Genomic DNA, 27717 nt, shown 5'->3' on the forward strand with positions numbered 1-27717 from the left:
GGAGCAGATTTTTTTATATAAATTTATTTTTTATTGGTGCTCAATTTGCCAACATATAGAATAACACCCAGTGCTCATCCCATCAAGTGCCCCCCTCAGTGCCCGCCACCCAGTCACCCCCACCCCCCGCCCACCTCCCCTTCCACCACCCCTAGTTCGTTTCCCAGAGTTAGGAGTCTCTCATGTTCTGTCTCCCTTTCTGATATTTCCCATTCATTTTTTCTCTTTTCCCCTTTATTCCTTTTCACTATTTTTTATATTCCCCAAATGAATGAGACCATATAATGTTTGTAAAGCAGCAGATTTTAATCAGGAAAGATGATAGTGGGGGTTTCTGGGGAGGGAACACAGAAAAGCAGTATTTAGTTTCTTGACCACCGTGATTACACAGGCTCATTTTATAACAAGTTACTAGGTTGTACACTTAAATTTTATGCCATTATTTACATTACTCTTTTTACAAGAAAGATTTAAAAGAGGGGTGCCTGGATGGCTCATTTAAGCATTCAGACTCTTGGTTTCAGCTCCCGGCGTAATCTCCTGGAACTCCAAGCACAGCACCGTTGTGGACTCTGCGCTCAGCATAGAGTCCGCTTCAGATTCTCTCTCCCTCCCACTCCCTCCCTCCCTTTCTCTCTCTCTGTCAAATAAGTAAAGAAAATCTTTCTAAATAAAAGGTTTAAAAGAATTAAGTTTACGGAAAGAAAACATAAGATTTTTATTATCTCAGAGTAAGGCTTTTCTAAGTATGAGATAAAACTCAAAAAGCAATTTTAAAAGATTGCTTGATTTGAGACCATAAAGAATTCTGCATGAAAAAAACACCCAACAAAGTCAAATGACAAACACCCATTACAGGAAAATGGTTGTAATTCTTCTCACATTTCTTACTATAAAAGAACAAAGGACTGGAGGGTGGTTTTTCAGAATCTTGTGAATGCCTTATCCATAAGACATAAGAACAAAGAAAAAAAAAGAATGTAGAAGTTCTCTTTATATTGATGTGGTGTGATCTCCAAGACATGTTATACTGTGCATGGTCTGCTACTATTTGTGGAAATAGCATATATCTAGGTCATGGATATGCTGATCACACTCTCATGGAGTTATCATGTTTGTGACAGACGCATATGCACATACATTTTTCAAAGATGAGAAGCCACTCCATATGCAGTGAGGTTGCATAATATCTAAGACATATTGCTACAGAACAAACAAAAAAAGGCTAGATGAGAGTACTATGACTCTAATTTTTTAAATGGGAAACTTCAAACACATGCAAAAGCAAGAGACAGAGGTATAATGAACCCCTGTGTACCTATTCCTCCCCACCTAACAGTTGGCAACTTTTCCTCTGTACCTCCCTCCCACTCCCCTCCACCCCACTTGATTACTCTGGAGCAAATCCCAGACACATCATTTCATCTGCAAATACTTCAGTATGTACCTCGATAAGCCTCCCCACCCCTCTCTTGGCATAACAAGTACATCGGAAAATAAAAACTTATCAATAATTCTCATATCATCAAATATCCAATGGTCACATTTCCCAGATTTTTTTCAGAAGTTTATTTTGTTTAACAGTTGATTCATTACAATCAGGATCTGAACAAGGTCCAAACTTCGTATCTGTTTTTAGTTTCAAGTGTCTTTTAATTCACGGGTCTTCCTTTTACCCCCTTTGCAGTTTACTTGTTGGGGCAGGAGGAAAGTTAATTTATAGGTTTCCCCACCCAGCCTCTTTTTTCCCCCTTCTTTGCAATTTATTTGGTGGAATAAAAAAAAGAAGCAGCAGCTTGTTTGTCCTGGAGAGTTCTCTGAATTCCGGATTTTGCTGATTGCATCCCCATGGTGTTAGCATGTTTGTGACCAATTTTACTTACTTGCCCCCTTCAGGTCCTCCTTCCACTCTTCTCCACGCTGGTCTTTGCTCCTGGAGGTTGACCCACATAGATGGCATCTCCAGGTTCCATCACCCTCTGGCTCCAGGGTCTGGCCAATAGGGAGCCCCGGGGGGGAGTGGGAAGGAGGGAAAAGAGTGAAGTCAGAGTCATCAGTTCCCTGGCCCCCTACCTGCAAGGCCACATTGGGTTGGCTGTGCTTCTTGGCCGAAGGTAACTGTTCCTCTCAAGACACAACTCCCTCCCTTTCCAGGTTCTGGTAATTCTTCTTTCTTCTGGGGAAGGCTTCTCTGCCTCTCATTCCATTAATTCTTTCCACACTGCCTTCACCTGGATAAATAACCCCGCTTGGAATTTCCCTAATCAGCGTTCACCATCTGCTTCCTGTTGGGACCTTAATTTATACAATGCTTCTCTGCTCCGAGTATTTCCAGGAAACTGGCAGTCAAATCTGGGGACCTGACTAGATTCAGATTAAAAATTTTTTGTAAGAGTACTTCATGGATGGTGTTCAAGATGTTATATTGCATCACGTCAGAAGGCACATAATATCCGTCCATTATAAAGATACCTTCAGCTTTTCACCCAATGGGTTTTAGCAGGGGTCGGTGATCATGGCCTCTTGCCATTGTCAAGAGTTAGACAATGATGGAATTCTATCATTCTTTCTTCATAGATTAGCTAGAAGTCTTCCATAAAGAAGAATTCTCTTACCATTTGTTTACCATGGGATGCAGTTGGTACAAGAAAGGCTGAATCAATGCTCACTTCTTTCATTTTATATCATTTGCAGAATTGTGAGCTGGTTTCTCCAAAGGCAACCAATGATGAATTCATGGATTTTCATATCTGATGTGCTTGAACCCTTAATTTTTTAATTTCTTCTTTTTTAAGATTTTATTTGAGAGACGGGGGGGGGGTGGGGAGAATGAGCAGGGAGGGCGGCAGAGGGAGAGGGAGCAGCAGACTCTTTGTCGAGCTGGAAGGCTGACCCTGGGCTTGATCCCAGGACGCCGGATCACGACCGGAGCCAAAGGCAGATGCCTAATCGACTGAGTCACCAGGTGCCCCCATTTTTGTTCTTTCTGAGGCTCCAATGATCTCATTCCTCAGCCAGTGGGAGCCACTTCAAGTTGGCTCCTTCTTTCAATATGATCCCAGGAGTCTTTGGGAGTTTTTGATAGTTTCCTTGCTTTCTGATGCAACAGTAGGTAGGCCAGGTTCATCTTTCCTGCCCCAGAGATGGAAGCAGCCATTTCTCCAAAGAGCCCTGGTTCCTTTTAATGAGAACTGGTTAATAAAAAGCCACACTAGGGGTGTTCCTTGATACTGGGATATTCATTATTTCCAGATCATATTTCAGCTAAGAAATTAATACCTTTAGAGAGAAAATACATCATGTGCTCATACTGATACTTATGATTCAAATTTAGGATTGCAGAACTTTTAATTTTTGGTTTTATATGTATACATATATATTTTTTATTTGGACAAAGAAATAGCACACGGTGGGGGAGGGGCGTGGTGAGGAGCAGAGGGAGTGGGAAAGATAATCTTAAGCAGGCTCCATGCCCAGCACAGAGCTGATGCACAGATCTCACTACCCTGGCATGACCTAAGCCAAAATCAAGGGTTGGACGTGTAACTGAGCCACTTAGGCACCACTGATTTTATATTTTTATATCTTGTCTCTTATGCTGGAAATCCTGGTTTCTAGCAACATTAACAGAATTATTTGCATGTATATATATACATTTATATCTTCAGAATAGCCATTACCAATGCCCTAATTGCTGAAACAGCAAGATGTTTTTACAGTCCTTTTTTGTTCTTAGACTATATCCCACGAAAGATGTACATTCAACTACTGGTTTTTTTCCTCACTATTGTGAAAAAAAGTCACTTAAAACAATATCACCTTATTAAAGTCACCTCATTCAAGACTTAAAATAAGACCTCTGTGTAAGCAAGCTACCAACCTGATAATTAGGTTCACTTCTTTCACTTTGCTTTTGATTTTTAAGGATTGTGCTCTCACTTTGAGTAAAACTTCGTTTTATAATTGCAAATAACATACATACAATTCCAAAGCCAAATGCACAATTTTGTACATTGTATTGTGTATTGTTAAAGTCATAGTCACAGGAGAAAGAAGAAGAGGTAAATTGCAAAGCTCCTCTGGCCAATACAGACAATGGACAAAGGGCTATACCTTTATTTTTAAAACAGAAATGTAAATGAAATGTTATTACTTGGGCAATATATAATTAAGCAAAGCTACCGATTAAAATTTTTAATTTTAAAGATATCACTTTTTTAAAAGATTTCTTTTTTCTTATAACACATGATTATATTTCTGTAAGACCCAGACAACTTTAAAGAGTCTTCTGTTACAGGGGTGTCTGGGTGGCTCAATCAGGCATCCAACTCTTGGTTTTGGCTCAGGTCATAACCTCATGGTTATGAGATCCAGCCCCAAGTCAGGCTCTGGGCTCAGCGCACGGAGTCTGCTTGAAATTCTCTCTCCCTCTGCCTCTCCTGCTCATGCTTTCTCTCTCTTTCGAATAAATAAATCTTTTTAAAAAAAAGTCCTTTGTTACAAATAACACTTGCAGCTAAAATCAGAGCAGGATGAGAATCCCATATTTTAAGGGAACAGGCTTTTTTTTTTTTTTAAGATTTATTTATTCATGAGAGAGAGAGAGGCAGAGACATAGGCAGAGAGAAAAGTCTCCCCACAGGGAGTCCGATGTGGGACTGGATCCTGGATCCCGGGAACACACCCTGAGCCGAAGGTAGATGCTCAACTGCTGAATCACCCAGGCATCCCAGGAATAGGCTCTTTGAAACAGCTTTCTGCTGCTCTCCAGAGAGTGTCTGCTTTTCCAAATTTTCAGGGTAAGAGGGAACACTTCCTCCTTTTCTGAGATTCTCTTCACTAGAAATTGCCACTAAGGAGGCTCTCTATTCTCAAGGCCAAGCCCTGGAATCCTGATAGCAGCAAGTGAAAAGAGCAGGCCTGGGAACTCAGAATGAGGAAAATAAAAGCACATTTATTGAAAACTCGCCTGACTGCTCTCAGAGCTCACAAGGGGTAGAACTTCACCTTCATCTTCCCCAGCCACCCCCTCCTATTCTCATCTTCTTCACCCAAGCAGGCTCTTCTAGAAGCTCTTTTGATTTTGGTCCTTCCCTCAGAATTGGCCCCAAATTCAAAGAACCTTTGGGATGTTTTGCATTCCATGTCTTCTTTGGTGTACCCCCAAAGTGGGGGCACCACTTTGAGGCACCAAAGGGTCTGTTTGTTCATCCTGTTTCCAGAACCCATGGCTTGGCACACACACAGAGGATGTCAGGATTAACTGGGTATAGTTGGCAGGTCCCCAAATTTCCCAGTGTTCCTCAATGATCTTGTAAGAAATTCCCTATAGTCAGAATGTGGGGAAAGCTGTCAAGAAGAGGGCAGATCTACCTCCTCCTTGGGGGCCTTTGTAAATTTTCTGGTCAGTTTTATTCAGATTCTTATTTGTATATTTTAAGCAATTGGGTGTACCTCCTCACAATGGCGGAGACATGCCTATGACAAAGGCCGACAGAATCTATCGACAAAAGGACTTCCTTAGTTCATACTCTCGGAACGTCCTTTACTATGAACAGTGACCAGGGCATGGATATTGCTGATCCAATTATAAACCCTTCTAGATTTAACAATACTTCTATGAAACCCAGTCCAAAGTACTGCTGGTGTCCTGAGCTAGCGAATGATCAGCAAGTAAACTCCTCCTCCCACAACTAAAGTTAGAGTTCGCAGAATTTTGTCTAGACTGAGAAAATACCCATCAACTTGACTCCCAGGCAATCTCCAGATGGTTGCCCAGTCTGGGAAAGGGCTGGCAGGATCCGATATAGCCCACTCCCAGCCAGGTTTTCATCGAAATGTTACGCAGGCTAGAAAAAGCCAAGGAGGTGAATTCATCTTCCAGACAATTCTTTTCCAATTTGCAGCAAGGCTCCAGGGAGAACCCACTGCATTTCCTCTGGAAGGTTTCCAAAAGGCTGTTTGGCTAGGCAAACGTCAGAGGGAAGCCCCTCCCCCATCCTGTTAGTATGAGGAGAATGTGCCAGAACTAATGCCAAGAAAATGTCCTCCCACTCCCACGTTCTTGACCAGAAAGAATCAATGTGCAGGTAAAAGATGATCTTTTTAGATTTCTCCAAAAGACTACTGACCAAATTTTAAAAATTAAAAATGTGTTATGGGGTTTGTGACAGTAAAGCACATACCAATAGCAAATCCCCAAAGTGAAAAATGGAGTTATATGTGGCAACATTCTTACGTTGTATGTGAAGTATTACAGAATCCATACAATAAATGAAGGATGCATAATGTAACTTCTAGAGCAATCACCAAAAAAAAAAATTACATAAAGATATAACTAGTTAGAGGAGGTAACACAGAATGCTAAGAAATCACACACAGCTAAATGACTTGCTTTGGCCAATGAAATCAGAGCACATGTGTTGTGTCATTTCTGGGTGAAAGCATCTGGAGCCAGGACTCGACTCCTGTCAGGTCAGTCCTGGTACATTCCATTTTCCTAAAAAATGACAAATTTTATCTATATTTTCAAATGTATTTGCAAGGAACTGTAGAAAGTAATGATTTTTCTTGTTTTAGTAATTCCTTATTATTTCATGTATTTGTTCTTTCCCTATTCTTTCTAGTAGTTTTAAACTGTTGTTGGCCTTTTTCTAGCAGGTTTCTTAAATTTTTTTTTCAAATAAGTTTATTCTACCGTTTTTGTTTTTTCATAATTCAATTTCTTTGGTCAACTTTCTACTATTAAATTACACAGAGTGCTGTCAGAAAGTCTGATGACATCTAGTTTTTCTTGATACTGTAAGCCATTGTGTCTTTTTGCCTAGAAGCCCAGAGGATTTATTTGCCTAGGATCTTCTTAGAGTTGACACTTCTGAGTCTCTCTTCCCACGTGCATACACAGTGTCTCTTTCCGTATTTGTATTCAGAGCATTTTCTCTCTCGGAGGAAAGTATTACCAAATTACCACTGAAATATGAATTTTTATTCCATTGTTTTTTTTCCTTTACAATATAAAATTCAATATACTGAATTTTCAACTATGTCCAACTTGATTAGATTTCTTTTGCCTCTTCTTCCTTATCTGGAACTTTCTCTTATTTTCTTTCACTTCGTTTTTCCTCTTTTTCTTTCCAGGTGACTCTATCTCCCCTTTGTGCATCTTGGATTTAGATTTCTGAGATCATTTTTCTTTTATATTCAGTTTCTTTTCCTGGGTCCTCTCAGTTCTCATTTCACATCTGCTTGGTCATTTCTACTCGAAGATTTTCATTTGTTTTGTGGTGTCCTCACAACTGCATTTGCTTGTCTAATTATTTTGTGTTGGAATGCTGCATTACAATTTTTTTCTGGCTTTTATCCCTCTGTATTTTCTGCTAACAAGTTTGACTTTGAATTTTCTGATTTTAGTTTTATCTTGCAATATCCCCTTTAGAATGCTGTTTTTATTACTCTTCATATTTAGGCATGTTAGGTTTACCTGAGCACCTATTAGCAGGATATAGGTGAGGAGCAGGGCAGGGAGAGTATTTTAGTTGGTCTCTAAGTCTCTCTAAGCTCCCCCTCCTGGTGCTGCAGTGAGATAGATTCTCCAGTATTTAGCACCTTTGGGTGGTCCAGCTTCCTGTGATCTTCTGTTGCTGTAATAAACCTCCAGGTGCCAGCCCCTTCCATGCTTCCCCATACACCACCTCGGACTGCCTAGGGCCTCTCTTATCCCCAGAAGCCTGGCCTCTCCAGGACCTTCAGCTCTGGTCCTGTGCACTTCCCAAACCCCACCTCCCTATCCTTCATTGCCAATGCCAGCTTGCCCCATGATAGATGTTGGTTGTTATCTTGGTCCTGCCATTGCTAGGACTCCTCCATCTTGTAGGCAAGTTCTCTGCTTCTTTATGGCTTAAAAATTTCCTACCCATACCCAGATTCCTTCCCAGACTCGACCTGGACATTTGCGTATATAACAAATGACCACAAACACAGTACCTAAAGCAACAGAAATTTACTCACAGTCCTGGATACCAAATCAAGGTATCATCTGGATCACACTCCCCCCATGAAGGCTCTAGGGGAGAATCCTTCCTTGCCTCTTCTAGCTTCTGGTGGCTCCTGGCATTCCCTGGCTTGTGGCTGCCTTACTCCAGCCTCTGCCTCTCCATTGCTTTCTTTCCTGTGTCATTTATTTTATAAGGATACCAGCCATTGGATTGAGGGCCCACCCTACCAGGCTGATCTCACGTCCAGATCCTTAATTCCATTTACAAAGAACCCATTTCCTAATAAGGTCACATTTAGAGACACTGGGTTACCACCCGGACATATCATCTCAGGACACAATTCAACCCACCGCATCACCTTGACTTTCCCTATAGCATAGACTCACCCTGCCCTCATGGTGACTTTGGTCAGTAAAAATGTGTGCTATGGGAAATGGCTTCTGGGCCTCTGGAACGATTGGATTTCACAGGGCTCCCTGGGCCTAGGAAAGGAAGAGGAGCTCTGGTGGACATGGGGCACAAGGGAAGAGTACCTGGGTCTTAGTGGATGCTCACAGACATAAGCGGAATTGGGGGAATAGACATGTCATGGAAGGAAGGGAACAGAAAGAGAAAACAAGGAGGTCAGTCTGCCTGTGGGACTTCCCAGGGCTCAGGAGTCCCTGTCCATCCCTAGGGCTCATCTCAGCCTGAAAGCTCTGGTTTCCCTCAGTGCGTACTGTGGTTACCACTCCAGCCACGATTTTTGTATTTATTTCTGATTTCTATCATTTCCTATTGATAGCTAGAATTTTCTCTTTCGGGTTCAGTATTATAACTTTTTGTATAGTTATACTTTAACTTTTTGCCTAGCTTTGTAGCAGGTTGGGGGCAGGGGGTCTTCTAAATCAGAAATCTGCCAAGTTGGTAGAAATCCTTAGGTGATTTCATTATATCATTAATCCTCCTACAGGATAAAAGTGATGGTCATTCTCATTTTCTAAATGAAAGAATCACTATCTGCCACATTATTCTCCTAGTTTCATATTTTTATTTTTCCCTGTTTAACACGAAGTTGATGACATTTTTATTTGTAACCTAAAGTTTTTGCTGGAATAATGCTAGTTGCTATAGTAGATAAGGCCTGAGAGCTCTGCAGCTTAACACAGAGTTTACTTCCTCACAAGGGAAGAATTTGCAGGGCCGCTGCTCCAGGCAGTCACTTAGGGACTTGGTTCCTTCCACTTTGTGACTCTGCACTCCTCTGGGCCTTAGATGGCTCTCCATTCAGCCCACAGTCAGGGAAGGAGGAAGAGGGCTCTTAGGCGAGGTTTACTGAAGCCAGCCCTGGAAACGACGGGCGTCCTTCTGCCCATATTCCACCAGCCAAACTCAGATGGCCCTGATAACAACCACAAGGGAGGCTGGGAAATGTAGTGCAGCCATGGGCCCAGAAGGAAAAGAGAATGTACTCTGTACACAGCCAGGCTCTGCCTACACCTCTGAATCCTCTGGCACCCTCTCATTCTCTAATTTTCTTGTGACAATCTAATGGCAAAGTTCTATTAAGGATAGATGTCACTTTATTCACTTAATCCCTTAGGTAGGCATAAATAATCTTTGCATGTTACATTTGTCTAAATCTCCATTTCTTGGTTTAGCCTTGTCTGCACATCTCTGAACACTTAACTACACTCTTATGCCACTTCCTTTTATTTTTACCTGCTCTGTTCCTTTGGCAAAACTGCTTATTTCCAGAGATGCCACCAGGAGGCAGAGGCAGCATAAGCAGGCAACAGTCAGGGTACCCCTACCACCATCTTAGCCAGCGGCGGGGGGGGGGGGGGCTCAATCACTCTTTGTGGCTGCCCAACTTTGAGAGCTGCCCTAACTCAAATCCAGAGCTAGTTGGTCCTAGAGACACAGGACAGTCCCTTCCTCAGGCTATCTCCTCCTGCCACAAGAGCCTGAAGCTGGGATACAGGAGTCTGTTCCTTCACAGCCGCCCCCAGAACATTCAGCTGCATGCAGTCATGGCCCACCTATCCAGGAACATCAGATGCCTCAATGAATAGGGCTCCCCGGTTGAGAGGAAGTCCTCAGCGTGGACTCTTGATCTGTTCCTCTCAACAGAGTAGACAATCAGACTATTCTCAAATGTTCTCTGGTCATAGATTTAGTCATCCATTAAAAATCCTGTGAGCCCTCAGCACCCTCCCGGTCCAGCACTCAGCTGTAGATACTCTACACTGAATGGAACACTTCTTGCTCTTCGGAACACTTCAGTTTAAGGCAACAGTCCTGGGGGAGAAACAAAGCCCAGGCTTGTGGTGAGTGTTCTGCTGGTGGTCTGTGCAAGGCTGAGGGAATGCACGGATGGCATATGCCTGCTCGGCATGCTGGGGAGAGAGGGGCAGCTTCCTTCAGAAGAGCCACGGTAACCCGTAAGGCGGCTGTGAAAGGTCACGGTATGCTTAATGTGAGGAGTGAGAGATGCAACTGGAGAGCCCAAGCCCCTCAGCCTGCCCTTCACTGCAGCCCCACACCTCCTCAGTTCCGGTAGGCCCAGCTTAAACATGTCTGGGCTTACCTGCCCACCCAGGGGCCTCGCCACCAGGGCTCGGCCTCCCTGGCCACGCTGATTTCACTATGTCGCTCAGGCTGTTAAAACTGTTGACAATGGGAGAGGGATCTCCAGGCCTACCAGCAGTCAGTGTGCTCCTCTTCCTGGGAACAGCATATGAAAACCTCCCTCATGTGGAGGTTGGTCCTGCCTTCTTCTTGGCAACTATTCTTTTTTCATAACAGCACATGCCTATCAAAGTCTCCTCAGTACCTGGGCCCTGCTATACACGGCCAGTGGCTCACTGGCAATCCTCTGGGAGACCCTGGGTTGGCTTGAGTCTTCTACCTTCTGCACCACCACTGCCCACTCCAAGCTTTTAGTTTCTAACCCGAGGGCTGCAGATCCAGGTGATCGCCCCTGGTACACTGCATGAGCCAACAGGTCCTGAGGGGGCCTCATCAGAAGGATGGGCTAGAGGCTCCATGGGATTTAAATGGACAGATTCTGGGACAGACACTAGCGTCTCAGGGGCCTCTGGACATAAGCATTCAATTACCAGGAATGTTTCTGTTAAAATTCACACTGAGCAATCTCTATAAAAGAGAGGGGTCATTTGTCCATTTAAGATGATGCTGCAAGGGCACAGGGAATATAAGATTATGGCAACACTGAGGCAGCTACAGAATTCACCTTTTCCAGACTTGTTTCGTTCTTCTGAAAGGCCCAAGAAAGTTAAGCAGCCAACAAACTTGTGGACATTGAAAGAAAAATCTGTAGGAAGGCCTCATGTGGTGGAAAAGTTTCCAGCATAGAAAGTATGAACAAAAATTGGGCAAAGGCCTCATTTCTGCCCATTCAGAAGTGGACCCACGCAGGTCCCTGATGGAGAAACTCTGCCGTTTGGTCACCTTCTCTAGGCCCTTTCTACCTAGTTTAAGAGGAAATGATAGAAGGAAAACATTCCCAGCTCCTGAGATTTGGTGGGCAACTGCTTTTGTCACACTAACACTACCTTTTGTTTATACACCTGTGAAAGTCCTCCATCTGCTGGGCAGTCACATGATTTCTGAATAAAGTCAGAAGAATATCTACACTGACAATATCCATTTTGAAGGATTCTTTTAAAGAACTTTTTAAACAAAGAATAAACTTTTTACGTTTTGTACCTTCTCTAGGCCCTTTCTACCTAGTTTAAGAGGAAATGATAGAAGGAAAACATTTCCAGCTCCTGAGATTTGGTGGGCAACTGCTTTTGTCACACTAACACTACCTTTTGTTTATACACCTGTGAAAGTCCTCCATCTGCTGGGCAGTCACATGATTTCTGAATAAAGTCAGAAGAATATCTACACTGACAATATCCATTTTGAAGGATTCTTTTAAAGAACTTTTTAAATAAAGAAATAAACTTTTTACGTTTTGTACATCCTTGTCCTACACTGTCTTCATTTACTGCTGCAGGAAGCTGATGCCACAGTTCGTCCTTGGTTCAGGAACAATACCAGAAAGCCATTTCAAGTCTCTTCACTGCAGGAACCCCCAAGTGAACACACTTCCAAAGGGAAACTCCCAGAGTCCCGTAACTATTCTCCCCAGGAGAAATCCACCTTGCTGCCCAGTGCTACCAGCTGGCTCAGGGCAGAGCCAGCTAGCACAGCCACCGTTCGTCACACTGGCCGAGGCCCCAGGTCCCAGAGGGCATCCACTATGCCTGCTCACCAGCACTGCCTCCACTGGCCCCCGAGCCTTTGCCGGGGGCCTGCGTGTCTGAGAAGCGGGAGGCCTGCTTGGGCAGACGGATGGGGACGTAGATGTTGGATGCACAGTGCTCCTTGAGGTACTCTCCTCCCTTCTCTTCATACTCTTTCCTGGTGATCCACACTTCATCGTTGTCCAGGTAGTCCAAGGCCCAGTCCCGAGCGCCATACCAGGCGTCCAGCACAGGGTTGGAGGCAAGCTGGACCTGAAACACAAACAGCACTCAGCAGAGGGCCATCTCCAACCCTAGGGCTCACGGAGTGACTATTTAGCAGGCCCAGCTGCAACCCCCTATGTGGTATCACCAGAAATACACACATGTGGGGGCCCTGGTGCCCAACTGCCCGCACCCTCCAAATACAGCTGGGTGGGGAAGCTGCAGACTCTACAAGAGAGCACACAAGAATGCAAAATGCAGCAGACTCGACCTCACACAATCAGCGGCTGCCAGCTAGTTCACCAACACCGGACCTGCCACAATGGGGCAACAAAGGCCCAGCTGCCCCTCCTGTTCCCACACTGTCAACCACAAACTGCCATAGCTGCCACATGGAGAAAGGAAGCAGAGCCAGCACTCCAGGTGGAGGAAAGGGTTTCTCACCCTGACACCCACTCTGTGAGCAGAGGGAAGCAGAGGCTGATACAAGGTGGTTCTGGCCGTGGTAGATAAGAGTCAGGAGTGAAAAGCAGAGAGGATGGCCCAGGCATTCTCCAGGACGCTGCCAGTGCTGTTTCCACTGCTTACTGTCAGAGTGAGGCCACAGTCAGCAGCCCTGTGGGAGCCCCTCAACTCAGCTGACCTGACCAGAACAGGAACATCCTCTGGAGCTCCAGTTAGGCTTCCTGTGTCGCCACCTGACTCCCCCCTCCTTCTTACCTCCCTCTCCAACCACAGGATTTCCAGGTTGGAATGGTAGTTTGAGAACTCTCTGAAGTAACAGGGAGGTGACATAAAGTAGAATCAGCATACACAGATGGAGGATGAAGCAGACAAACACAAAAGTCAGAAGATTGACTGGGCTGACATGGGACATACTTGTGATAAAAGAGCGTCAGTAAATTAGGGTCACAAGAGCCCTTATGCTCTGGCTGGAGCAGGAGAGAATGAGTGTGAGGCAGTGTGATACTCCTGGCACAGACTAAGTATTCAATAAATGGTAGCTAGCATTATTACCACTGAAAAACCAGTAAGATAATGGAATAAAATAATGAAATACTATACAGCCATACAAAAAAGGCTTTGGACACATACCTACTGGCATAGAAAAAAATTTTTGAAAAGTAAAACAAAAATACAGGTCACAAATAAGCCATCAACAATCTCTTTTTTTTTTTTTAAGCTAAAATCAGATACAAGAGAAGAAAATGAACAAAAAGTTTATATGTAACTCACAGTGGCTGAACTACAAGTGTTTTGATTTTTTTCTATCCTCATTTTGGCCTACTTAACTTGTCTGAGATTTTAGTAACATTTTTTAATGTTTTGCTGGGGGTTTTTTGTGCTTATGTTGAGATTATTCTTTGTTAACTTTTAAAACACTACTATAATTGAATATTAAAATGTTTTGCTGCTTAAATAAGAAACCAAGAGAAACTTAAAGTATGTTCAAGTACCATCTCAAGATCTTAAATGGCCCACACTTGAGCTGCTGAATACATAACCTAAATGTTGAGTGAGTATCAGGGGTTAATTCTGGCATGACGCATACTTATCACATCATAGCTGCAAAGGAGCAGCAAAAGTGGAAGCCACGGAAGCTGGGGCGGTGCCACACGAGGCTGAACCAGCTAAAGGACAGCAGCAAAGAGCAATCTGGCAGCATTCCTACAGCTAATGTTCACAAAGTAATTCACAGGAAGGGCTTTCGCGATGATCAAGCAATAGATCTTAAACATCCAATAATATGACGTGTTATGTCATCACAAGTCAAGTTTGCCAGCGCGCACCTGCACTCACTTTCTGTACCGTCACCACCCCCCCACACACAGGGTCTGGCCCTCCTCCTGCCTCTCTTCCTCAGCCTCCTTCATGGGTACCCCCACCCTCCCAAGACCTTAAATGCTGATGTTATGTAAGGCCTAATCATGGACATCTCTATCCTCCAAACGGTGCCCACTGACAACACAGTTTGTGCTGGGGGATCTGAGTCCACCCTTCTGCTTTCCTCTCTCCAGCACTCAGCAGCTGGCTATGAGTCATTGCTTCCTGGGCATCCCACTGGAAATCCAACTCAACCCGCCTCAGAAGTGGAACTCATTCTCCACCCACGAGCCTTCTCTTCATCTCCCATTTCCTAGTCTAAGGAATGCTGTATTTGTCCCACTAGTTGCAGGACAACCTAGAGCGTAGAAATGGTCTTGGGTCCCACACTTTTCTCCCTAAATCCAACCTGTTATTCAGTTCTTACAACTTCACTCCCCTAATCTCTACCACATCAACTCCTTCCTGTCCTCTCCCAAAACCTACTGCATATTTCCTGCATAGCCACCCAGTGGCACTGAACCAAGACCTGGGGCACCATACACAAGACAGTCTGTCCTCCCTAATAGAGGTGTGTAAGGAATACAGGGAAGGACAGGGAAGGCTTCTGGCAGATGTGACATCTAAGCCAGCCATGAGAGACATGAGTATCAAGCTGGGAAGAAGATTCCAGGCAAAGGGAACCAGCAGGTGCAAATGCCCTGAGGCAAGGAAACATGATATACTGGGGAACAAAGTACAGAGTGGAAGGGGAAGTGATGAGAGGTAATGCTGGAGTAATTCAAGGTCAGATCATAGGAGACGCTGCAACTGGTGGAATGAGGACTCCATCCTGAAACCTGGGAGCTGTGTCCTAACTGACCTCCTGCTTCTGATATTTCACATAGATACCTGATACCCTATTTTCCACAAGTCAAAAACAGCTTCCTAAAATTCAAACTAAACAAAATGATTCCCCTGCTTAGACTCCTTTATGGTGCCATGGGGCCTAACAGTAACAAGAGCTGTGTAGGAAAGAGTTAACCCGCAGGCCTAACTGCTCACGAGGCTGTCCTTGGCTGGCACACGCGAACTTGGATTTCAGGGGGGCTTCCATCCTGACTGGTAAGAGCAGCTCACTCTCCTGATGTTTGGACAAATAATGTAGTTTATGCTGAACACCAGCTTCCTTCTGTGAGTCTAGAATTTGGATATGTGCCAGGCAGGGGGTACCTAAATGATCAGCCCTCAATAAAAACCCTGGGCACTGAGTCTCTAATGAGCTTCCCTGATTGCTGACATTTCACATGTGTTGTCACGGCTCACTGCTATGTCCTGTGTGACTCCACTGGGTGAGGACTCCCAGAGCTCATTATCTGCTTTCCCCTGGACTTCACGCCATACACGTTTTCTCTACTGATTTTGCTTTGTCTCCTTTCAAGTCATAGCCATGAGCATGATTATATACAAGTATGATACGTGATTATGTAGTGTGTGTGTGTGTGTGTGTGTGTGTGTGTGTGTGTATGATTCCTGTGAGTCCTCCTAGCAAATCATGGAACCTGGGGTGGTCCTAGGTTCCTACTCTATACAACAGCTCACATCTTAAGTGTGCACTTTGTACAGGCCCTATGCTGAGCACTAGACCTGCACTAGCACAGTGAATCCTGGTCACAGGAGCTCTGATTATCCCTTTGCACCACTGTCAAAACAAAGGCCTGGCAAAATTCAGTAAGAGTGGTGATGGAGTCAGGACCAGAGCCCAAAGACCATGCTGTGAATGTGTAATAAATACATCATACAGCAGGAAACCAAGATCAACCTCAGCAGGATGTATGGGCCCTGCTGACCTCTCCACTGCACCCCCCTCCACTCCTCTTTAGCGGCCCTACGCTCCAGCCACACTCCACGGCACCTCAGTCCCTCAGCAGGCTTCTGGTCCCTGAACCTTTGCTCATGCTAGTCCCTCTCTGGAATGCTACCTCCATCCCACCCCACTCCACACTGTCTACATGGTACACACTTTCTCATCCTAGGGACTCAGGTCTGAACCCCTCCTGAACTCCAAGACAGGCAGATGCCCGTGCATGGATGTACATCATGTTCTGGGATATCACGGTCTATTTAATTGGCTGCTGCCCCTCAGGTAGTAAATTCCCTGCAGCTAAGGGCTGTGACTAGGCATCTTAACAGCTGCAAGATGCTGTCCTCTATGGGGGCTCAGACCATGTCTCCTAGTGATCAGAGATTTGGTAGATACACTATGGGGCATAAACACCATACAGGGAAAAAAAAAGTATTTTGAAAAAATAATGACATGGGAAAACGCTCATGGTGATTTAAGGAAATGCAGGTTACAGGCAGGTTACACTCATATACAAAGAATCTGCACAAGAGAAGCTTTGCCTGTAGAATGGGGGTGGGGGCGAAGAGAATGACTACTCTTCAGTGTGTACTCCTTGTAGTCCCCAAATTTTATTAGATGCATGTCTTTCTTCAGTTAAAAAACAACAGAGAAATACATAAAACATGATTCCCATTCTGCTTTAAAAATTCAACACATATCAAAGACCAGAAAAAACCCAAAAAATGTTAACAGTAGATATTTCTGGATGATGGAACTAAAAGTAATTTCCCTCCCCTACACCATATTTATGACTTTTGCAATCAGAAAACGAATAACTAATGCTATTTACAAAACAGCTGGTTATATGAGCAAGCAGTACCTTAAAAGCAGACTGGAAGGGCCTCATCTCCAACAACTCCTTCTCAATTCTACTTTTCATCCCAGGGTACATCATGTTTCCACCGGTGAGGAAAACGTTCTGAACCAGCAAGTCCTGAACATCCTTTGAGTATCTAGGAGAGAGATGATTCCTTCTGGCATAGTCCTACCAACGTAGGATCAGAGAATGCCAATGTAGAAATGTAAGAAATGTAAGGTCTTGCCAAAAAACAGAAATCTGCACATAAAGTGTTTTTAAAAACTTCCTGGGGCACCAGGCAGCTCAGTCAGTTAAGCATCCAACTCTCAACTTCAACTCAGGTCATGAGACTGAGCTCTACATCAGGCTCCGTGCTGGGGATGGAGCCTGCTTGAGATTCTCTTTCCCTCTGCCTCTGCCCCTCCCCATCTTTTAAAATATATAAATAAATCTTTAAAAAACCCACAAAACCTCCATTTGTCATTTATGATTTTGCAGAATTCACTTCCTTAGTAGGATTACAAGTTTTACGCCTCTTAACACACTTTTTAAAAGAACTGACTTTATGGAGGACTGATTTCCAAACATTCTGATAAAGTCTGACAAAGGTATACACCCCAGCAACCATGACTACAATCAAAATACAGATATTTCCATTACCCCAAAAAGTCCTGCCTTACTTTTGCTGACCCATCCTTCCACCTGCGTTTTTTTTTTTCTTTTTTTAAAAAATAACAGCTTTAACTTATACATGTTTGAGCACTTTCCCATTGAGACAAAGCTCAAAGCCACTCAAAGTGGCCACAATAGCTTTTCTTCCTTGCTAGGTGCCAGTTTTCATTCTGTTTCAATCAACAGCAGCCAGGGAACTACAAATCATGCTCTCCACTTGTCCAGCTTGAATTATGAAAACTCACACTGCAGGAAAAATGCCTATATAAATGGGATGGGAAAGGAGCAGTTTATAGAAGTACAAACTCTTAAATATAATGTCGGCAAAGAGGAAAAAAACTCATAAGCTCTGCAAATTTTAAGGGTACTTAAAAATCACTAGTCTTCAATAATGTAAAGGTTTATATGAAAACCAATGCATGTACATTATTGTATTGCTTAAACATCAAAGAATTTCTTAAAGCTCCTCAAATCAACTGAGCATTTACATGTTCAAAAAAGAATTACAGAGCCCCTGTGACATGCCAGGGCTGGGGAAGATAAAGAATACTATCAGAACACAGCAAGTCAATGAAAAGGAAGGCATGAAACAGATTTTCAAATGCCCAACCATCTCATCTACCATTCAGTGTCAAATCCAAGGAAATGGTTCTGGAAGATGGAAGGAAAAGGAGGTTTAATCTCACCTGTCCAGGATGTACTGAAGGGTCTCTGCTATCCCAGCTTGCTCTTCCCCTATGAGGGACGGCTGGAAGATAATTTCTGGAGCTCGAATTCTTTCTGTCCCAACAAACAGCTGATGATAGGCTGCCAAGTTAAACACGGGCTTTAAAAACCCAAGGTTTAGAAGATATTTTTAGGCCACAGTGACAAACATTCCAGTTGCCAGTATTTCTTATTCCAACATAGCTTCTGTTCTTTGTTCCTGCCAGAATAACCTCTCCCTAACTCTCCTGATAAGATAATCCCATTTTCGGTCTTTCTCCCACCTCTGTATTACAAATACCTTCAACTTTGCATGATGAAGTGGTCTCTGCATTACAGGGAAAGAGATATCAGAAGAAGAGCAGTGGAAAGGACCAGCACTGCAAGACCAAACCTCCAGCCAGCACCCTGCTCAGCAGCCCAGTCGCTACACAGCAGAAAAAGCGCTCTCCCCAGTGAGTCTCAGACTCAGGTCAGTCTGTCTGATTGCCATTTGCAATGACAGAAACTCAGGCCCAAATGGGGACTAAGCATAATTACACTGGCTTAAATATAAATGAAACCATTAAAGCTAGGCTTCAGGTCTAAAGTCCTCAATTACTTGCCAAAATATTTCTTCCAAGGCAGACTGTTTCTCACAGGTTCACAATCTTAGTGCTGGAACCTCAATCAATAAGAAAAGCCCTGACTTCAGATGTTTTAGTATTAGTACCCTAGCCCACCAACATTCTAGAAAATAAAACTGGATTTTGTTTGTTTGTTTGCAAAAATATTCCTAAAGAAGCAGACTAGACCAGACTAGTTGTTTTTATCAATGGTTTCAAAGCAGAAACATGGTGCAGGCTACAGGAACCCAACCTGGACAGTGGTAACTGGCTTCTCCACTTCAGGGGTTTCCTCTGAAAACAAGGGTTCAAAATCATTGATGCTTTCCACATCTTCCAGAGATGGCTCCAGCTGCTCCAGGTCAGGGGTCTAAGAACAGAAGAAACAGAACAAAACAGCACCTGTAATTTAAGAAGCCCTTCACTCTATCAGTTCACAGTCACGAACAAGAATTGGTGTTTTGCTCAATGTCCTCGAAGTTTGTGTAAAAATTATTAAAAATTTTCTAAACTATTAAAAAAAAAAAAAGACTAAAAGCTCCCGAGGCAGCAGAGAGCTTTGCGACTCTGGCACCCAGCACAATGGGCTTTCCTCTTCAGCCACAGTGAACCTAAGTGGATTCAACTCACGCTGGCAGGACCCCCAACACCGGGCTTAGGGCATACTGTAATTTTGACCTGAACAAGAGAATCTGAGCAGGGGTAGTGTGGTTCTAGGTGACATCTCTAGCCATCTGTCATTCTGCCATGTGAAAGGCAGAGGAGTTTCACCTTCTGGACTCAAGGGGGAGAAGTTACAGGAAGAAATTCCATGGAAGAATGCTCTAACAATGACAGCTGTCGTAAAAAGGAATGTCTTACGAGGTCTTGCGGAGGACGCAAGCTGACTCGGTACTATCCACCTGGCATGCTGAAGGGAGGTCCCTGCATGGGGTACAAGCCCTCTGAGGTCAGCCTTACCCTTGGAAATCTATGAAGTACACAAATTATCAATATAATTCAGAGCACTTAAGTACACTGCTCTAGAACATAGCCACATATATTGCCAATGTAAATTAGCATTCAAACTCACTTTTTTAAGGGTGTTTCGTTTTTTGTTTTTGTTTTTTTTTTTTAATTTTTAAAGAGACAGAGAAAAAAAAAATAAAGAGACAGAGAGTGCACAGGAGCAGGGAGGCGCAGAGGGAGAGAGAATCCCAAGCAGGCTCCATGGTGTGTAGAGCCTGATGCAGGGCTCAATCTCAGGACCCTGAGATTATGACCTGAGCCGAAATCAAGAGTTGAACACTCAGCGGACTGAGTCACTCAGGCATCCCTCAAACTCACTCTTAAGGGAATGCCCTTCAACACTCCTGCGGTGCACACCCACCAGAACAGTTACATGCATATATGGCTTATAGAATAAGGGATAATGTATCCTAAATTCTGTTCAATATAAAGAATTCTACCAAATTTAAGGAGAGGGTGAACCCTGGAAAGGACGGGGAACATTTCATCTGAGACTAGAGAACAGGAAAAGAACTAGTGTGGAAATAGGTAACTTAAGGAGAGAAGAAGGTAGGCTGGGAGGCAAGAATCCATGGACTTTGCTTTCAGGGAAGGAGGTGAGAGCCATCTGAATACTGCATCCAATTCAGGAGCAGAAAACCTGATACTTGCACAATCCTCCCTGTGGAGATGACTACTATGCTTCAGGTGTGAGGAAATGGGCTCCACAGAGGATCAACACTTGCCCAAGATCACATCACACTACTAAGTGTTGGAAGCTTGGCCCAAGACAGATGGTTTAGCTCCAAAGTCTTGGACCTGCCTCAAGCTAAACTTCTATACATCGTGAGTCTGAGTGCAGCAGGACAAACTGGGCTCTGCGAGTATGGAAAAGATCTGAGGTCACAGTGAACAGGAGAACAAAAGATTTTACAAGCAGCAGCAAGACCAGCTGAGCGAAATGGCAGGCTTCTCTACCCCAGGACGGGCTGCCAAGCACATGAGAAGACATTCCCCTGGAGGTCTGCAGTCTAGTCTGGAAGACTCTGATCTCCCAGAAAGAAGCCACAACCCTGGGAATGCTTGGGCCTGTTCTAACTCAGCACTAAACTCAGGGGTCCCAACAGAGGATCAGAAACAGATCATGAAAGTTCTCCCTCATTTGGGGGCTCGTCATCCAGGGCAACCGGCAACCAGGAGCACTGTGATGTTACAGAAAGAAGGGAGGCTTTGGGGTCACATCAGTCCAGCTCTGAATGGCAACCAAAGATTTATTTAATGTCACAATGGTATAGTCTGAGCATATTTCCTCCTCCTCCTAGGGAGTACCCCTAGGGCAGTGGTGGGGTGACAAGTGAACACTTCTTCCTTCTTTCAACTAGGCACTCATTCTGGTCCCTTAACTGTTACAATACCAGGTTGGAGGCACACATATGTCACTTGTGTATTTAAAATAACTACAGGCAATACTTGTGGATCCTTTCTCCGAATAATGAGTAAAGGCTAGCCCTAGGCTCCAGAGTTACCTCCTACCTACTGCTCTACTCCCCACACCTCGGTCTGACTCATCTTCTATCCCAACCTCCACTCCTGACCTCTCTGACCTCCCAGGGATGACCTCCCTTGTGCATTCACAGCTTCCTCTACCCACCCGGGAGCCTGATCATAGCTGCCACCCTCCAATCCTACTCTACCGCTGTGCTGCTCCAACAGCCACTCTCAGATCCCAAAGGGTAGGATCCCACCCATAGGCTCATTCCTCTTCTGCTCTGAGGCAGGCTGTATTTTTCAAAAACCATGACAACGGTATCTTCCATCCTACACGCTCTTCCTCCAGGGGATTTTGACACTCCCCACAAAGGGATGGGGCTTCTTTCCTCCCCTCGAATCTTAGCAGGGACCTGTGAGACTCCAACCATTAGAACTGACACAGGGATCCCTGGGTGGCGCAGTGGTTTAGCGCCGGTCTTTGGCCCAGGGCGCGATCCTGGAGACCCGGGATCGAATTCCACGTCAGGCTCCCGGTGCATGGAGCCTGCTTCTCCCTCTGCCTGTGTCTCTGCCTCTCTCTCTCTCTCTGTGACTGTCATAAATAAATTTAAAAAAAAAAAAAAAAGAACTGACACAAGTGGTATCATGTGACTTCCTATGTGAGGTCATAAGAGGCCACACAGCTCCCTTCACCTTGACCTCTGAAACACTCGCTCTCTGGCTACTCTCTCTTGGGGAGCTCCCTCCAAGAAGCCAGTTGCCATGCTGAGAAGCCCAAGGCACATAGACAGACCCCACATGGGTGCTTAGGTCCACCATCCTGCTAAGCATGGCCTTGGAGTCATCCCAACCCAGACGCCAGCTAAGTGAAAAGCCCTCCAGGGGTCCCAGTCCCTAGCTGTCCAAGTCTTCCCAGATGAGGCCCCAAGTGTCACAGAGCAGAGATCCCTACTATGCTCTGAATTCCTGACCCATCATATTTGGGAGCACAACACAATGGTCATCATTTTATGCTACTAAGTTTAGAGTAGTTTTTCCACACAGCAACAGGTAAGTGAAATACACTTCTTGTGAGCAGGAGTGGAGAAAGCCCCAGGCTGCTGCTGGCGGGCCTGCCATCCTCTTCGGCTTCCTCGAGCATTCTCCAGAGCAGGTGTCTGCAAGCCCTCCCAGCACTTCTCCACAGCCCCCACTTTTAGTCACCACTGGCAGTTCTTAGCAGATGGCCTCAGGTGCTTCAGAAAGCCCACTGCCTATTTATCCTGCACCCCACCTCTTTACCTTTTCTCCTGTCCTTCCACGCTCTGGTGTCATCACCCACTCTAGGCTGAGCCCACCACCCAAGCTCTTACGATGCTCCCAGTAACCCTGCTGCTCTTTCAGCTCTTCCTCAGTCTCTTACCCTGGTTTTTCCTCCACCCTCAGAATTTTAAGGAGTGGCCTTCCCCAGGCATCCTTCTCTTCTCACTCCCCATGCAATACTAGGTCCTTCCACAGCAGGGTCCTGGCAAATTTCATCTTAAGTCCCACAGAGACTCTAAAGATAAGGCACTCAAACCAAAGGCGTTACCTCCAGCCTGGGACCCTCAAGGGACCAGAGTGATCCTGCACTTGGATGGCCTGGGTCTGAACCTCAGCTGCACTACCTTGGGCAAATTCCTCTACTCCCCTGAATCTCAGCCTCCTTCTCTGTCAAACAGATATATAATAGTACTCACAGAATTGTGAAAATTAATCAAGATAACACTTGCAGAAGTGCTCAGCACAGGGTCTGGCACATGTCACATGTTCTATTATCAGCAACTGCTACTCTGTCACCACATCCACTAAGTGGCACCAAAAACCCTGGATGCTACCTCTGAAGTGTCTCCTCTACCTTCCACCCCCATGGCTGCTCTCCCACCCTTCCCACATCAGCTCTCTTCCAGATTACAACACATTTACACCTGTCTTCCCACCCCAAGCTTCACCCCTCCCTAAACCCATCATCCTAACTGTCACTAGTTATTTTCCTAACATAAAGTCTCCTTAGATTATTTCCTTGCTGTACATCCTTTGAAGGCTCTGTGTGAAGGCTGACTGATAAAGACCTTTGTAGGCTGGCCTCTGCCTCCCTTCCCTGCTTCATCTCCCACGCTGCACACTAAACCTACCATGCTCCCTGCATGCATCCTTCTTTGCATCTAAATGTCTCAATCTATGATGTCCTTCCCTTATTTGCTACCTATTGAAATCTACAATCTTTCAGGGCCCACCTCAAATATAGCAATCCTTTCTCAAAACTTCATCTATATTCCCACACACATCTACCATCATACCAGATAAGCTTCATTACAGTCAGCTAAGTAGAATACAATATCCTCATTTTTTCAGGTAAATGAAAGATGCAGAAAATGTATGTTAATCTATGTCACTAGTACCTAGCATACCATGCCTATTACTGTGTGTGTGGTGAGCCCCTGGGATACACCCTTTAATTTCCCTGGAATAGCAGATTATAAAATGTTCAAATTTCAAAAGACTTCTTCAGCTATAGCAAAAACATCATCATCTACCTTCATCTAGCTATACTCAGAAACATGCTACTTAAAGATCACTTCTGTTTCACTAGAAATGATAAAAAGATATTTTACTCATCCTAATTCATATGACTCACAGAGAAATAAAGCCAATGATTTATTTTTTTAAAAGATTTTATTCATTTATTCATGAGAGACAGAGAGAGAGAGAGAGAGAGAGAGAGAGAGAGAGAGAGAGAGGCCGAGACACAGGCAGAGGGAGAAGCAGGCTCCATGCACGGAGCCCGATGTGGGACTTGATCCCGGGTCTCCAGGATCATGCCATGGGCTGAAGGCGGCACTAAACCACTGAGCCACCCAGGCTGCCCCAAAGCCAATGATTTCAAAGCAGACAATGGGCATGCTAGAAAGAACAGATTTCTCTACCACGGCTGGCTTCTCGCCTTCTGGGGTTTGCCAGAGTGTCCACATGTATTGTGTAGCATTCAGGAACACAAATAGCCATTCTTTTGGAACTGAACAGAATGACAGTTTGCCAAAGCACATGAGAGAAGATGCGGCATGGTTCCCTGGAATAGTCTTGATGGAGTGGCTTAAGAACAAGCAGAAGCCAGCTCTGATCTTGGCTAATCAGGCAAGAGAACTTTCTATATTAAGCTCATTGTATTCTCCAAAAAGTGATGGTGCTCTAAAAATGTGCCCCTCCCCCAAAGCAATTGCTGTACTTAGTGATGGAAGGCCAACATCCTCTAGTTTAAATACTTCATTAGGAATGCTGACAAAACCCACTCCTTTACAATATCCTCATCAGAATACTTGCAGAATAGCAAGTGCTGAAATGGACTGGTCTATGGGGAAAAAATGGATTTCAGAAAACACTTCAGTTAAAAATTTTGCTGGATTAATCCAATTTAGCCATTACTACTTGGATGGTATTTCGATATGAACTTTGATCCACATAAATCCATTCTCTCCATTCTAAACAAATTACATTGCCGGAAAACACCATAAATACTTTTTGAAAGGTAGAACTAGCCAGCCAGTGTCATGGTCACATTTATCCCATGAAATTACTGTAACTGACCCTAATCACACTCACCCTCAATAAATGCTCATGCTTTGAGGACATATCAACTCATTAAATTTGTTGTATACAGAGAAACTACTGAAAGTCCAAAATTTCAAAACCTCCCCAAGCCCAGAGAGATTTGAATATTATCCCCAGAGCACGGAAGGAAGTGGGGACTTAATAAGTACCTGCTAACTGCAAGAAGAGTGGCTGACTCACAGCCTGCAACAAATACAGAAAAATCCACAAAGAGAAGGAAAAACTGGCTCTCAACTGCTTACGAATCACATTTTATAGTTGTTTGGGGCTTTTCTTTTGAAATCTGAAATCCCGGGGTGCCTGGGTGGCTCAGATGACTGAGCAGACGTCTACCTTTGGCTCAAGTCATGATGTCAGGATCCTGGGATCAAACCCCACATTGGGCTCCCTGCTCAGGAGAGTCTATTTCGCCCTCTCCCTCTACCCTTGCTTGTGTTCTCTGTCTTTCTCATTAAAAAAAAAATAAAAATAAAAATAAAAATCTGAAATTCCTCACCTGCCAGTGGTTTAATGATACATCTCTGGTATAAAGATGCTGATGTCCTACTAGCACATTAAGCACAGTAAGAACTGAACAAGGGGAAATACACAACAAAGGCAACATGGGTCTGGACCCCAGTAAACAGCTGAGATCCAAAGCACAACAGGGAATCGGGGAAGCTGACCTGGGATACCACTCCAGAGTAAGACGGCAGTCATGGCCCCTCACCCACACTCTAGCCATCCTGGGAAGCTGTGTCCAGGAAGCTTGACTCGGGGTCTGCTCTGACATGCATGCCCTGGCTGGCTGTTGGCCTCAGGGAATCTCAGGTATTTGGAGAGCTGGAGATGGAGGCTGAGTGCAGCAAGTGTGTAAGTGAGCCTCCAGCTGAGAGTCAGAGCAAGCACAGGCTTCCTGCTGAGCCAAAGACACTTCTGAAGTCACTGGCAAGCAGCCACACCACGCCTAGCACCAAACTGGATTTTTCCATGGGACTGCTTCTTTCTAAATGTATAAGTTTTAGAATTTAAAGAAAGTTGATTTAAAAACAAAATCCTACCAAGCTAGAATGGTTAATCCTGGCCCAGAAATGTCACAAGTCAATGAACAAGTCCTTTGTCTTAGAACTCCAGAGCAGATAGATTTAGGACATGCACACACTTACTAACACTTTCTTCCAGTTCTAAAGCCAAGCAAGTCAACTCGTGTGTATGGGTGTGCAGCGCCCAGTGTGAGGGTGTGCATCACCTTGGGCCCTATCTCAGCCCTGCCACTTGCCTTGATGCCATATCAACACTTATTAACAGTCCACTGGCATGGAAACAAAAAGAAGACAGAGAACACTGAAGAGCTTATTCAAACAGTTTTAGTCATGGCTGATCTTAAATCAACACATGGACATTTTATTAAGCACATCCACTAGCTGCTGTAAAAAATCCACCAACTATTATGAAGCATGACCCTTGTCCTTAGGGGACATCACGATGGAAAGAAAGTAAGTGAAACATCAACCACAATATATTTAAGAAAATATGAGGAAAAGTAGAAGGGAGTGTGTGACTAACTGCAAATAACCATTAGAAGAATGTTCAGATTCAAGATGGCACCACATGGCTGGTGCGTGAATGTTCTTTCTACTCTACATGCACAGATGCCCCTCCCAGGGGAGCCAGAAGTCTACAGGGTGACTCACCCTTGGGTACAAACTTCAGTCAGCACAAGGTCAGTGCCTCTCTGCCCTGTCCATGTCCCCATGGACGGCACTCACCATGCTGCTTTCCAAGTCTGGTCATACCTCTTTGAGGTCAGCCTTCTCAAGATAGTCCTCCCTCCTGCCCTCAGGCTAAACGACCCTACGGGACCCTCCTCCCAAGGCCCCTGGTACCTCAGGCTTGCTGTCCACCACATCCACCTCAAGGGTGACTTCTGCTTGGAGGATTTTCTGCTTTGCCTGCTCCACTGCTGAGCTGAGTTTCTGTATGTAGGACTGCAGTTCTTCCGGGGAGTCCATGTTCAGCTCTACCAGAGCTTTGTGAAACTGATCCATCTGGCCATCTTCTAAAAGTTCCTGAAACCAGAGCAGCTGCAATTCATCTTCAAAGATGACAACACAATCACAAACAGGAAGGAAAAAGAAGTAGTTTGGAAGCTAAACAGAGAAAAACTATAGCAGGAAGGGCTCCCACAACTCCCCTAGCCTGCCCCTCCACAAAATCTCACCTCCCACCCACAGTTCACACACCGCCCTCTTCCCTAGCTGTCTCTAGGCTGCATCGTATTACAGTCTCAGCAGCATCTGAATAGGCAAAACTAATCTATGGTGACAGATGTCAGAAAAGTATTGGCTAAGAAGGGATATGCAGGAGGTCTCTGGGATGCCAGTGCTCTGGATGGCAGATATACATTGTGTCTCACGTTGTGACAATCCATCGAGCTACACACTATAGATTTGTGGATGTGCGCTGCACTTCAATTCAAAAGTTATAAGACAAAGGAGATTATAAGGCCAAAGTAAATCGGTGAAGGCCAAGCCCACAACTCTCTGAGACACCTGCTGCTCTGTATGCAGCATGACTCCTCTGTGCTGAGGAGCTCCACAATGAGAACCCTCGAGTCCTCCTTGACCGCAAGGGGAACTCAGACAGTCACTGCATTTCTTGGCTGAGGAAGAAGATCTAGGAAGAAACC

At 44.6% G+C, this 27717-nt stretch overlaps 1 protein-coding gene across 1 annotated transcript in view; it reads right to left on the reverse strand.

The window, feature by feature from the left end:
• Positions 1 to 304: 304 nt before the first annotated feature.
• Positions 305 to 27717, reverse strand: part of ACTR5 (actin related protein 5) — a 36838-nt gene continuing 9425 nt past the window's right edge. Inside the window, exons 5-9 of the mRNA XM_055302478.1 lie at positions 26915 to 27097; positions 19198 to 19314; positions 18321 to 18460; positions 16984 to 17116; positions 305 to 12502 (exon numbers count right to left, since the gene is read on the reverse strand). Of these exons, the coding sequence (XP_055158453.1) occupies positions 12245 to 12502; positions 16984 to 17116; positions 18321 to 18460; positions 19198 to 19314; positions 26915 to 27097 (831 nt within the window). The 3' untranslated portion in view covers positions 305 to 12244. The remainder of the gene's footprint in view (positions 12503 to 16983; positions 17117 to 18320; positions 18461 to 19197; positions 19315 to 26914; positions 27098 to 27717) is intronic.

The sequence above is a fragment of the Nyctereutes procyonoides genome, unplaced genomic scaffold (assembly GCF_905146905.1).
Source record: "Nyctereutes procyonoides isolate TBG_1078 unplaced genomic scaffold, NYPRO_anot_genome, whole genome shotgun sequence".
Lineage (NCBI taxonomy): Eukaryota > Metazoa > Chordata > Mammalia > Carnivora > Canidae > Nyctereutes > Nyctereutes procyonoides.